The sequence below is a fragment of the Malaya genurostris genome, chromosome 2 (genome assembly GCF_030247185.1).
Source record: "Malaya genurostris strain Urasoe2022 chromosome 2, Malgen_1.1, whole genome shotgun sequence".
Taxonomy (NCBI): domain Eukaryota; kingdom Metazoa; phylum Arthropoda; class Insecta; order Diptera; family Culicidae; genus Malaya; species Malaya genurostris.
Window position 1 is genome coordinate 258,262,002 of NC_080571.1, and position 13,825 is coordinate 258,275,826.

The 13,825-nt window shown below is 39.6% G+C and overlaps 2 protein-coding genes across 2 annotated transcripts; both read right to left on the reverse strand.

Moving 5' to 3' along the window:
- Positions 1-3,759: 3,759 nt before the first annotated feature.
- On the reverse strand, positions 3,760-10,402 carry LOC131429197 (uncharacterized). Its single transcript, XM_058593248.1, has 4 exons — positions 10,252-10,402; positions 8,841-10,159; positions 8,319-8,657; positions 3,760-3,804 (listed from the first exon to the last, which is right to left on the reverse strand). The coding sequence occupies exons 1-4, from the start codon at positions 10,400-10,402 to the stop codon at positions 3,760-3,762; spliced, it is 1,854 nt and encodes a 617-aa protein (XP_058449231.1).
- A 7-nt stretch (positions 10,403-10,409) lies between these two features.
- On the reverse strand, positions 10,410-11,189 carry LOC131429198 (uncharacterized). Its single transcript, XM_058593249.1, has one exon. It carries the CDS (start codon positions 11,187-11,189, stop codon positions 10,410-10,412), a length of 780 nt encoding a protein of 259 aa, XP_058449232.1.
- Between the last annotated feature and the right edge of the window lie 2,636 nt (positions 11,190-13,825).

The window sequence follows — 13,825 nt, forward strand, 5'->3', positions numbered from 1 at the left end:
CCCGATTTTGCACGTTTTCGTGCTGACTTTCAGTTTATTTTTAAATGAAAACATTACATAACTGATTATACACATTGAAATTTTCATGTTTTTCGGATATACAGAACTAGTAAATAACCAGTTTTTCTTAGAACTCCAACATAAACTGTTGAAATTCGCTGGAAATTAACAAAACGGCCTACCTTAGTCAGCATCATCCATTCCACTAGCCGGAGTGTAATGAAATGGCTTAGGTCGCATAAATTTTACACTAACACATTCATAAAATGAGCGAATATTCAATGACATTTATAATGTCACTGTCAATCAGGTTGATCGAGCAGCCAACTCAGGCGAAAATTCTAGCACTGAACCGATCGAGCACTGAAAAATCATGCAGTCGAGTAAGAATTCATTACGCATTCCGTCATTTCGATAATGTGGGTAATAGAAGAAAAGTAAACAAAGAGAAATTGTCACTTGTTTATACGCCCTAATGAAAAATCAACCGAGAATTTCAAAAGGCTAAAACATTAGTACTTTATTATCAGAGTGTAAAATCTGTTTTCAAAAATGCGCGCGATATAATTTATCATGAGTAAATATTTTCAACGATAGAACAAACAATACTCGAATTTATTGTTTTCGGCGGTTTTATTAATTCTTCCCGGTGGACCTTTCAACGTGTGAGCGAATTGGTTCGCGAACAGTGCATTCGAAGCTCGAGTAATTCGCGAAAACAAAAATTTTCTCTTGTGGCTCAGCAGTGCGACGTCGCGAGATTCCATCGGTAGTCAAAAACAGTTAAATCCACGCGACTATAAACGATACCGATAGATCCAACCAAATAAAGAAAGAAGATTGCTTGGAAGATTAGTTTTGTGCTCAAAATCTTTGAAAATGTCTATAACATTATTAAGCAGGTGGATTATTCCAGACAAGACATTTTATCCATATTGTGTCTATAGTACAGGTAATAATTCAAGAACAGTACTAATAGTACCCGGTGAAAGCCAGTCCTATACAATTGTACTGAAAAATGCATTGACAACGATTGAATCTAGTGGAGCGCCGCATAAGGTTTCATGTATAGCACATGGATCTATTTCCGACATAGTAATTACATCACGTCATACTATCAGTAGCAAAAATAACGGTGATTTGTTTTTATTCAAATCGCATCGTGAATGTAGTTCAGTTGAAGGTATAACAGGAGTTAAAGCAATACATTCTTTCAACAGTGGTACGAAACTTTTGCTGTTGCGCCTGATTCACGATAATCAATTGCAATTGGAACTACTAGACGATTTAACGGAACAAGGCGAACATTCAACGCTAAAAATATACGATCTCTCTTGGGAAAAAACGTGTTTCGAATCGAGTAGAAAAGACCAGAAGCATATAGTTGCAGCATTTTCTGTAACCAAGGAAAACCATAAATTTTTCAAAAGATTTTTCAATTGTATAGACTTGCCGGAACAAGACGAACAGATACTGTTCACGATCGACAACGGACTTTTTTGGATGAAAGATACTGGAGACGGCTATGAGGTAGTAACAGTTAAGGTTTTCCCAGCTACTATAAATGGTATCGATTTCGCTTCGAACACTGGATGCTTTTCTGTGATACTTGAAAACGCAACGCTGATTGTTTATTGCATGTCTGAAGATCCAGAAAATTTATTGATACAGGAACACAAAATATACCTTGGGCAATTTGTTGAGTGTTATCAATTTATATCAGATCTAGGAGTCTTGATTTATTCGAATGGGTTTCAACTCGTTCAGATACGTTACTTTTATTCTGAAATCAAAAAATCTATTCAATGTGAATCTAAAGTGTTTTATTTGATTGGAGTGATAGGAATTGCATATTTGCACTTTGCAAAAGTCGCAATTTGCATTACCGATAATCGTCTGATGTACGCAGTATCGATTCAGTGTTTGGACAAAGTAAATCAAGAAAAGCATAACGATTGTTGGGAATTGACGAACAGGGCATTGAGCCAGGCCAAACAGATGGCTTGCCATTTAACAAATGAGGTGAACACTTGCCAAAGAATCAAAAACATTGTTGAACAAGAGCGAATACGGTATGATGTTTTATCATATGCATTAAATATAGCAGTGCACAAACACTTCATAAAATCAACTTTAGTTTACCATAAAACGATACCCAATCTTCCATACTATGCTATACACTTAGGTAAACAATCATTAGATAGCTTATACGCTGTAATTAGCATTGAATTCTCAAATGATTATAGAGAGGTTATCGTGCAACAAAGATATTGGAGATTATTGATTAAATTCGGTACAATGCAGTACCATGTACAATTAAGTACAATCAATGATTTTAAAGAAAGCATGTTAATTGTCTATCCTGTCACTAAGAGTTATTTGAAAAAGGAAGGATTTATACATAATATTGTTAGTCTATGTTCGGTAATAGGACACTTTCGTGACAACCTCAATATACAAATCCCGATTGAGGTAGAAAACGTAACAAATATAACAGCACTTTTTGAAGCAAGCTCGTGCATCATTCAAGAGTATTTGACGCCTTACGAAGACGACATTTTGTATTCGGTCCGTGTATTATTAAACCGACATGAACAACGTTCTATGAGGACTCCTACCATTGAATGCTATTTTGAAAAACACAATGATACTGATATCAAGCATTTTCTTACCGATATTGATATTTCCGTCCCCGTCGATTTGCATGAAAGTACAGAGTTGTATCTTCATATCAAAGGCATGGTAATAGAAATTCATTGGAATCCACTCCATCGAAACAAAATTAGGTTGGTTTCGGATGCTCCAGGCATCATGCTTTTGCTGAAAATAACATACTACCGGAGATTCATGAAGCTCTTTGAACAACAATCTACACTAAAGGTAAGTTAAATTCTATGAACATTGAATTTAAAATGAAGCGGTCGATATTGGGTTATTGTACCAATAGTTATCCCATTAGCAGAGTCGCCGTTTTCTTTCATGGATTACTCCACTTTCAATTTACGAATTGTGATAAAATTAGGTGCAATGTCTTAGCTTTGTCGCTAAAAAGCTATACCGCAGAAAATAGTTCGACAATTGTGCTATACTACCATTAGACCAAAGAGAAAACTCAAAACGCACTTTTTTCATTTTATTAGTTAATCATTACATAGAGGATACTACACGTCCAAAAATCATACGAATGTATTTTGATACAAAAAATTTTCTCTGTATATCATAGTTTTGAACTATGAATAGAAATTTTACTATTAACACTCCTAATACCAAGCCTCAAAAAGTTACGCGAAGCACCAAGCCTCAAAAAAAGTTGGAACGGTAACTTTGAGCTGTCATAGCTCAGCTGTTTTTCAACGGATCTCAATAAATTTTACACCCTCGAATTTTGTACAGCTCGCAGATTATTTTAAGTATGCCATTATTGACAATCGGTTAGGAAAAATCAATGAAAATGTGATTTTTCCCGCTCCAAGTTTATTTTCACGAACAAATTATGCCCTATCTGCATTTATGCGGCACCAGCATTGTTGTTAGTCAACCGATCTTAGAAATTTGTTCACCATTGGAATGGTACTAGTTTCAGAAATAAAATGCACTAAAACATACGTAAAATAGAGTTGTCTACCTAAAGTTGTAGAGAAAACAGTAAACAGAAGACCACAAAAAGATGGGGATTTTTTACAATGGTCGTAAATATCTCTGAATTCAAAGCGATGTCCTATATGTTTTTATACATTATTCGATTGCTAGTCAACCCAGCTACAATTTATGCTGAACTGACGTTTTTGCACCATCAAAATCAACCTGAAAATATACAGTGTAAATGTAAATATTGACAAATATTACAAAAGAATTATTTTTAACATATAAATCAAAAATGATAGCGATGACTTGTACATTTTTTGCTTTAAATTGCTCATAATTTGAATTTCACCAATAGATTTTTAGTGTTTAGATAATACGGAAATTCTTAATTTTTGCGATGGCTTTGTACGATAAGAAAGTAGAACTTGAACTGAGTATTTTACATACTAACCCATCGCAAAAGAAATCAACTGCTATTTAGGAAAAATATTGTTTGATTTTGTTTCAAAAAGATCTCAAGAAATTAAGTGAAATTTCATAAAAGTTTCCTATGATTGTTTTAATAACAGCAGGAAACTGTTTTAATAACAGCAGGAAATTGTTATAATATTCATTTGAAATTCGATCTATAGTCCAGAAGCAGGTCCAATACGATCTATCAATATTAGTCCGTATTACGTAGATTTGGTTGTTTCTCTTAGGTATACTAATGAGACTATATTTTAACCCGAACAATATTATATTTCTATTTCTAAATTTACGATATACTTGAAATTTTTGTCTGGTCATCAAATGGTGAACTACAAGACAACTGTTCAGGCAGAAAACAAGAAACAAAACACCAATAACAACTGGAACTAGAACCGAGAATCATGAGATCATAAGGTACGTCAGTTGAGACATAGGATCACTAGTAGATGATACATAATAATTCATGTAGTGCATCTACTATTCGTGTTATCGGTAAATGATGCAAATAGTTAATGTCCTATACATTCAAGCTAAATGCAGTATCAAACAATGGAACAAAAGAAAAAAAATCTATGCAGAAGAAATTCAATACTTGAAAATTTTTGCATTTTAAAAAATTTCTTGGCTTATCTGTACCAGCTAATAACTTAAAATTTCTGCACAATTTAAAATTTCTTGAGACTTTATACGAACATGTTTTTTTCACAGAATTTTGAAAAATATTAGTTTACCTTTTTTGATACTTTGAGTTGGTTGGTCTTTAAACGCACAAGAAAAACCTGTTTTAATCGACCTAGTGGTGTAATGATGCCTTTCTCATCATCAACTAGTATAACCTACAGAGTAAAGCAGTTCTCAGATCGATAAGACCATTTCTGAGAAAACGAAGTGAGTTCCACTATTGCAGGTACTTCCGAAACAGGAGTCCGGGAACCGGTACAATCGAAGTCGGTTTGAGAAAAGTGACTGGGATCCATTTCCGAGTCTATAGTCACGATATCCGGTCGTGAATCGAAAACCGGGAATCAGAAAAGCCGACATCAATTTGTTTGGCCGTCTACTGACAATGACTATCGATTTGACTAGTTAAGAAGCGCTTTTAGTAACGGTATAAATATTTTAATAATCTTCACCCTCTAATTCCGCAACCGGTTGTCTGGAATTGGTGAAGGCTGAAATTCAGGAATTCAATATGGGACCACGAGACTTTTCATTTGAACTTATATTCATTTGTGAAAATTGGGGGTCAAAGGTGCACGACATCCTGGAAGGAGCGACAAATATCATATCTTACTGTTTGTATCGGCAGTTTGATTGACTTAGCTCTGGTCGTCACAAGCCCCGACCTCATGCCTACACGGTGTCAAATGATGACTGGTGACTCCTGTTTTTAGCAGAATGAGGAGGTGCGGAGTATTAGCAAGCGGTGGGACAGAGTGCAACTGTTGATAAGGAACTAACATCTTACTATAGATGTCTCGATTATCAACCCACTTTGTGACTGTTGCTAATATTCTCAACGTGGGAAGTGTGCAACATGTAAACTTTTATTAAAAAAAATATAAATTTTATATTATTAATAGTAACTATCCTATTGCCCTGAGCTTAGGACGATAAACTACAGGGCGCGTACCCTGCTTGGCGGATGAGGGTGGGAGTCAATTTACACTTCGTGTTGACCAAGTCGGATCATACCGAGATCGATCGTTCGCTTAAAACGGTAAAACGAATTTATTATATCATCTGTATTTATCACAGAGTTGACATGACTGATACTGCTTGAAATTGACAATGGGCCATTGGGTTGTTTCAGGCATTACTGATGCAATTGGGATGCTTATTCACCCCGGCTCTGTGTTTCGTTCGAGTCGGATTGTTTCGATCGGGTGTGAAGTTTTGCGTTCTGTAGCTCGATCGAGTTCTCCATACAAAGGCATCACTCGAATTACAGAGTGCAGGTTTTTACATTCGTTCGACGGGGTCCGACTCGATCGAGATGCAGAATGGGGGTGATTAATATATCACATTCGTCCGGAACAGGTGAATTAAATTCAAAAAGTGGACTTATTATTATCAGAGATGCCAGATAAAAATTTCAAATATCTTCAGACAGCGTTGCAAAAGTCTGTATATCCGAAAACAAATCTGCTGTTAGCAAATATTGCAGAAATTTCTCTATGATGTATAACTAAACGAACTTGGGAAAAAGGTCGCGACAATTTCAAAAGTCTGTAAAATTTGCAGATTTACAGACATATCTGCAGTTTTGGCATCTCTGATCAGGAATAAGAGCGGATTGACATCTTATGAACCGTTAAGGAAGTTTCAAACCTTTCCGATCCGGTTCGATATCGGTACTGATGTTATACAAATTGCATTGACGGCGAAACTGATTCGGGCAGGTGTGAAGACATTTTAAGCAATCGTGCCATTGTGTACATACTGTGGCTTCCCTGGACAATCTGGTGTTGAATGCGCATCCTTACCTTACATCATATAATCCAACAAACTTACTAACACCTGACTTTATTTTATCTTATTTTATTTTACATGGTGGGGGCGCAATGAAACGAGAATGTTGAAATAAGGAACTGTCATCGAAGGCCTAAGAGCAAGGAAATTTTAGGAAGAAGAACCCTGGGGCGTCTCCAGAGAATGACGAAAAGGTGGTACTCTGAGTGATAACTTGACCTTTGTTAAGCTGAGGTAAGGTGGGGAGAGAGGGGTAAGTGCACTATTGTTTTTAATGTCACTTTATTATTATTACCATTATTATTATTATTGTTATTATTGTAATTATTATTATTGTTCCGTACGCTTTATTTTCAGCCACAAACACAGTAGTTAGTAGTAGTTAGTAAACTTCTAAATGCTATATTTCCCTATTTATCCCTAACCTAATGTATCTGAAACCAGTGGGACTCAGAGCAGCGCCTGCTGGTGGAGGAAGCCGGTGTGCTATTTATTTATTTATTTATTTATTTACAATCAACAGACACAATTTGGTCCTAATGATAATTCCTAATAATATTCAGAAAATTTGTACGTATTCTGCTTCGTGACACATTAAAATCATACCCAGATGAAACGCGGTTGAACGATCTCTGTAAACCAATAATAGAACCGTTTGCGCCATAGTTGGTACGTCGTATAGGAAGTCGAAGAAAAGCACTGTTGCGGAGAGCTCTGGGTCGCACATTAATATTAATTTCGTTGAGCAAAACGGGACAGTCGATCCTACCGTTGAATATATCTGCTATTATCAGAGCGCGTGATAATTCTCGTCGCACTTGTAATGTGTCGAGACCCATTAATAACCCACGACTTTCATAACTAGGTAGTTGATGAGGATCGGTCCACGGCAATCGACGAAGAGCGAAGCGAACGAATCTACGCTGTATTCCCTCAATTCTATGAGCACCGTTCAGGTAGCATGGGTTCCAAACTGCCGAGCAATATTCGAGAGTTGAACGAACAAGCGAGCAGTAAAGCGATTTTAGACAGTGTATGTCTGTGAAGTGCTTAGTTATTCTCATTAAGAATCCTAAGCTACGGGAAGCTTTAGCTACAATGTAACTGATGTGATGCTTGAATGTAAGTTGCTCATCGAGATGGACGCCAAGATCCTTAACGCTAGTAGATCTTCCAATCGAGGATCCATCCAGAAAGTATTCGACATGCAATGGCATTTTTCTCCTCGTGAACGTAATGGCCGAGCATTTGTCTGGATTTACAATCATACGGTTAACTTTACACCAATCTGCGAAGATTACCAATTGCCGCTGGAGAAAGGCTACGTCTTCTAAGTTGCGGATGATGTGATAGATCTTGACATCATCAGCAAACGATAAGCGAGGACCTTCCAAGGCAAAATTGACATCATTGAAGTACAGTAAAAATATTAACGGTCCTAGATGACTACCCTGTGGTATTCCGGATGATGCGAGGAACTCTCCGGAAGTATGATCGTCAATTTTAACTGCTAAACGACGATTCCTAAGATACGACTGCAACCAACGAAGAATGTTCGAACTGAATCCAAGTCTGTCCAACTTAGCAACCGTGATGTCGTGGTTGATTATATCGAAAGCGGAGGAAAGATCTGTGTAGATAACGTCCGTTTGTAAACCGTTAGACATTGCATCAAACACATAAGACAAAAACGATAGTAAGTTTGTGGTTGTTGAGCGGTTAGGCATGAAACCGTGTTGAGTATCGACGATATATTGCTTGCAGTGATTGAAAATTGGTGTCAGTATAACCTTTTCGAACAGCTTTGGTATAGCGCTAAGGGAAGTGATACCGCGGTAGTTGTTTATATCCTTTTTATCGCCTTTCTTGTGGACTGGGAACATAAAGGAAGCTTTCCATAAATTGGGGAAAACTTCTGTAGCGAGAGACATTCGAAACAGTTTGCAGAGGGGAGCGATTACTCCACGCGAGCACTTTTTAAGAATAACTGCCGGTATTCCATCGGGGCCTGGAGAATTTGAGGCTTTCATTCCTACAATTGCCGTCCGTATTGAGTCTTCGTCAATATTGATGCAGTTCAATGAGTTATTAGACAGGGGAACGTTAAGTGCTGCGGCAGCAATTTGCTGCTGAGTCAGGATTTCATTTGAAAAAACCCTAGAAAACTTTTCCGCAAACATCTGGCAGATTTCCTGTGTGCACGAACCAGTACGATCTCCAAAGCTCATTGACGAGGGCAACCCAAATTCTTTCCTTTGCTCATTCACATGTTTCCAGAAATACCTTGGATTTGATTTCAGTTTTCGTTGTACGTTGTTCAAGTAGTTGGCATGGCAGCGCTTAACGGTTTTCTTGTACAACTGATTTATCTGCACGTAGTGATTACGCAGGGAAAATCCTCCATGTTTAGAATACCTCTTTAGAGCGGCTCTTTTGGTCGTTTTCAGATGTCTCGCTTCCGCAGTCAGCCATGGTGGATGCCGGGTCTGCCGTCTCGATCGTTTCGGTACATAGTAGTCGATTGCGTAGCTCATAACATTAGAAAACGTCTGCACAGCAGCATTGACATCATCGTTGTCGAGAACTTCATCCCAGTCGATTTGCGTCAAGAAGTCGGTCATATTGGTGTAGTCGGTTCTACTAAAATTATAGCAGATGATGTCCGTTGGAATGCAGGCGTTCTGTAAGCGATTTGAATCGAGCACAATATGTAGTGGAGGATGATGACGAACGGAATTGACCAGAGGGAACGGTGAAGCACTAATCTTTGGTGCAACATCTTCTCTACTTGAAAAGCAAAGATCCAACATCCGGTTATTTTCATTAACGACAGGATTCGACTGTCGAAGAAGGTTGAGGTTGTAGCCGTCGAGCATGGTTGTAATGCCAATGTGGAAAGTGGAGAGCGCCGGATCAGGAAAGAAGAAACCACCGGAACTTGTTTGCCATTTTATGCTGGAAAAGTTGAAGTCTCCCACAATCAAGATTTCATCTACGGGTAGTACATGAGTGGAAGTAATTTCTTGCAACGACTGTATGTGTGCATCGATTAGCGGTAGATCGCGGCATCGGTCCGGAGGAAGATATATCACACAAAGGTAGAGGGAAAAATTGACCAGTTTCAAACGCACCCAAACCTGCTCCACGCATTTACCAGATGCGGTTTCGATCAGTTGCGCCTTCAAACGACGATGCACTGCGATAAGCACCCCGCCTCCAATAGTTTTTGAGTTATTTAAGGGGCTGCGATCGGTACGGAAGACTTCGTAGTTGGATCCAAAACCTTGAACGGAGAGCGTACAATCACTGAGCCACGTCTCCGAAAGAGCGATGATGTCGAAGCAATCATCCGAACAAGCCAGCAAATAGTCGGTGATGTGCATGTTCATGCCTCCAACGTTCTGGTAGTACAAGTGCAGCGGTTGACTAGATTGATCGTGCGATGGATAACTGCAAACGACGGGAAGTGAATCAACGCCTGAATCGTTTGAGACTGAATTGTACTTGCCGTCTGAGATGGTTTGGAAGACCCCTTCCGCGTTCCCACTCACAGGGCCGGGACGACTGATGACCGCTGGCTGCAATAGCTCGACTGTGGGGAACGTATCAGGGGCTTCCATGGTGCGAACATCTGTGCATCCCGGTATCCGATTCAAAGCGAGAGGAGGACATCTATAAGTGCGAGAGAGATCAGCACTTGGAAAGGACGGAATATGCAAATACTTGCCGAGATGAGACATTTGGAAGACTCTTTCACCACACCCACGCACAGGACCAGGACGACTGGAGAACGCTGGCTGCTGTGGCACGACTGTGGCGGGGGGTTCGAGAGCTTCCAAAATATCAACTTCAGTGCGTCCCGGTGTGGTTCCATTGTACTCTCATAACGTTTGCCGGGGCGGTGTTCTCATCAAACGGAGCGGGCTGGGTGTTACTTCGTCTACATTCATAACGGTGCTGCATCCATTTTCGTCGGAAATCGGTGGAGAAATATCGATTGGAGGATACCAGATGTTTTGCTTTTTGTTGTCTTCGAACTCGCGAAACAAAACACCTTGTGGCCAGGTGTCGGGATTAAGAGCCGCTTCCCGAAATTTGGGCAGTATCCCAACTTTGAAGGAGACAAAGTTCAGAGTATTTACGTCGACATCTCTTTTCACCAGCGGGATGACCGTGACATCTTCGCTGCACTCTAAACCATCTTTTGTTAGCTGCGAAACCATCTCCTTACTAACGCTGGGGTGAAAACGTGACAAGTAAATCCATACGAGGGAGCAGGGCGTTGGAACTGTGGCGATATTACAGTTATCCGATGGTTTCCGGCAACCTTCCAAGGTTTTACTTGGCTCAGAACTATCTTCCCGACGACGCTTCGCATTGGGACCAAATCCGTCGGGCTTCGGCGGCAGCGGCGACGAGACAGGCACTTTGCGCGAGAGACGAGATATTTGCTGGCTATTCTTTTTAATTTCGGCCTTCAGCTCAGCAAAAATCGATTCTGTTCTCTCTGCGATAGATGCAAATGCGCTTCCAAACGAAGAAACCGAGTCGCGGAAACGAGCAAGTTTGATCAGTTTACAACACTCATCGCATATCCAAAACAGGTTGGGATTTTCGTCCAAAACTTTCAGAAACGGCTTGTTGAGTTTTGCGCATTTCATATGTACCAAATGATGGCAAAAACCTGATGGCTATACGGTCTAGTGCATATGGTCAGGCTTTAGTAGGCTCACAGCCAGCTTGAAGTGAACCTCACTCAAACAGATGGGCGGACACGGTCTGCCAGGTTGTGGGCTGATAAATTACAATTACAATTACAACTTATATTCATTTGTGAAAATTTGTCAATCCATAGCTGAGGAAAGTGAGTGAGATCCATTTTGGAATAAATGAACACTTTTTCCGGTGCTTTCGGAATCGGAAACCGGGAATCAGGATAGCCAGAACCGGTTTATTTTATTTGTCCACTGATAATTACTACCGATTGGAATAGTCACGCTGTTAGTCTAGAATTTTATTTATGTTTTTTTGTTTGGCCACTTTAAGTGACTGTATTAATTTTCAACAGACTTAACCCTATAATTCCGGAACCGGAAGTCGCATTCTGATGGAACTTTGGAGTTTTATATAGGACTATGAGACCTTTCATTTGAACCTAATTTTGGTTAAATCTGCCACACCATCTCTGTAATTTTTATACTAATCACCTTGTAATTCCGGAACCGGAAGTTGAATCGAAGTTAAATTCAGGAACTTTGTATAAGACATTTATACCTTTCATTTGAATCTAAGTTTGTGAGAATCGGTTCAGCTATCTCTGAGAAAAGTTAGTGCACTTATTTTCATTGAGTTTAATTTGTTATAAATAATCGTGTGTATTAATAACAATAATTAAGTGTACAAAAAGTGTATGTCACCGCTTTAATTTCTAAGCATTTTGTAAAAATAACTAAAATTTGAAATTTTTTAGTGTTTGTGTTTGTTAGTATTACAAAAAACTGCTAGTTTAGCCCTATTTGTAACTGGTTTTATTAGTAATCCAATGATGTATGAAAACATATAGGTCATCGCTTTGAATTCAGAGATATTTACGACCATTGTAAAAAATCCCATCTTTTTGTGGTCATCTGTTTACAGTTTTCTCTATAACTTTAGGTAGACAACTCTATTTTACGTAGGTTTTAGTGCATTTTATTTCTGAAACTAGTACCATTCCAATGGTGAACAATTTTTTTTAAAATCGGTTGACTATCAACAAACTTATGACTCGATAAAGTTGGAGCTCTCAATATTCAGTCGCGACGTTGATGCCAAAGGAAACAAAATTAGATAGCAGATAGGGCATTTTTTGCGCCTGAAAAAAACCTGGAACGGGAAAAATCACATTTTCATTGATTTTTCCTAACCGATTGTCAATAATGATATACTTAAAAAACATTCGTAACCGAATGTTCGAAGTGAGCACACGCGTTTTTTTAACAATCGACATCGGTAAGACGAAGGTGCCTATCACAGCAGAGGCTGTAGTATAGGCATTAAATAAAAGTGATAAAAAGTAGCATCCCCGCAAGTGAGTTCTGTCTGTGCACCGGTTTTGTATCGGTATCGACAGTAGACGCTATTGTGCTATCCTCGGGCAGCAGTTATTTCTATTGTTTGCTACCCGCATCGCAGCAGCCAAATCCTGAGTCAAGGTCACGCTGAAGCACAACGAAGGAGTGAAGGAGCAACTCACCTAACAGCTTACCGTGACATACTGTTAAGTATTTTCTCAAACTTTTTCTTTCAACTTTTACTATTCATATATTTTCTTTTCATTTTATTTCTTTCTTTCTCATTTCAAGTGCGGGAGATTTCTTTACTCCCGCACTTTAAATATGAATATTGATGACAGTGGGGGTGTCTCGGAGGAGGGCGAAGCTGAACGAATGAACGAAGAACATTTAGAGGCTGAGTTTGCTTCCGAGATGCCATCTACCCCTCCTATACCATCTCCCCCTCCGATACCATCTCCCTCTCCAATGCCATCTCCCTCTCCGATGCCTCCATCTCCCTCTAAGATATTGCCTGCTCGCCAAAAAGTTTACCAAGACGATGGCTCGGGGGGTCCGTGGGTGGTATACTTCCGGCCCAAATTAAAGTCTCTCAGAGTTTTAAATATTGCTCGGGACCTGGAAAAACATTTCTCGGCAATAAAAACAATAGATAAGGTTTCGCCAAACAAGTTACGCGTTGTTGTGTCCGACCTGAAGCAAGCAAACGAGATTGCTACCAGCGAGTTGTTCACGAAGGAGTACCGCGTGTACGTCCCGTCTCATGTGGTGGAGATCGACGGTGTGGTCCGTGACGAAAGTCTGACAATCGAAGATCTGATGAAGGACGGGGTAGGCCGTTTCAAAAACCCCGACCTTCAACCAGTGAAAATTTTGGAGTGCAAGCAATTGCACTCCAAATCGATAGATGGTAAATTTTACCAATCGGACTCATTTCGCGTGACTTTTGCCGGATCTGCACTTCCAAATTATTTGGTAGTGAGTGGAGTTCGTCTACCTGTTCGGCTGTATGTACCGCGGGTAATGCATTGTACAAGCTGCAAACAGCTAGGTCATACGGCAACCTATTGTTGCAACAAACTGCGATGCGGCAAATGCGGAGAGGCCCATGAGGACGATCTCTGCAGAAGAGCAGTGGAAAAGTGTTGCTACTGCGGGGAGAATCCTCATGATCTTTCGGTGTGCCCTACGTACATACAGCGTGCGGAGAAATTGAAGCGATCCGTGAAAGAACGTTCCAAACG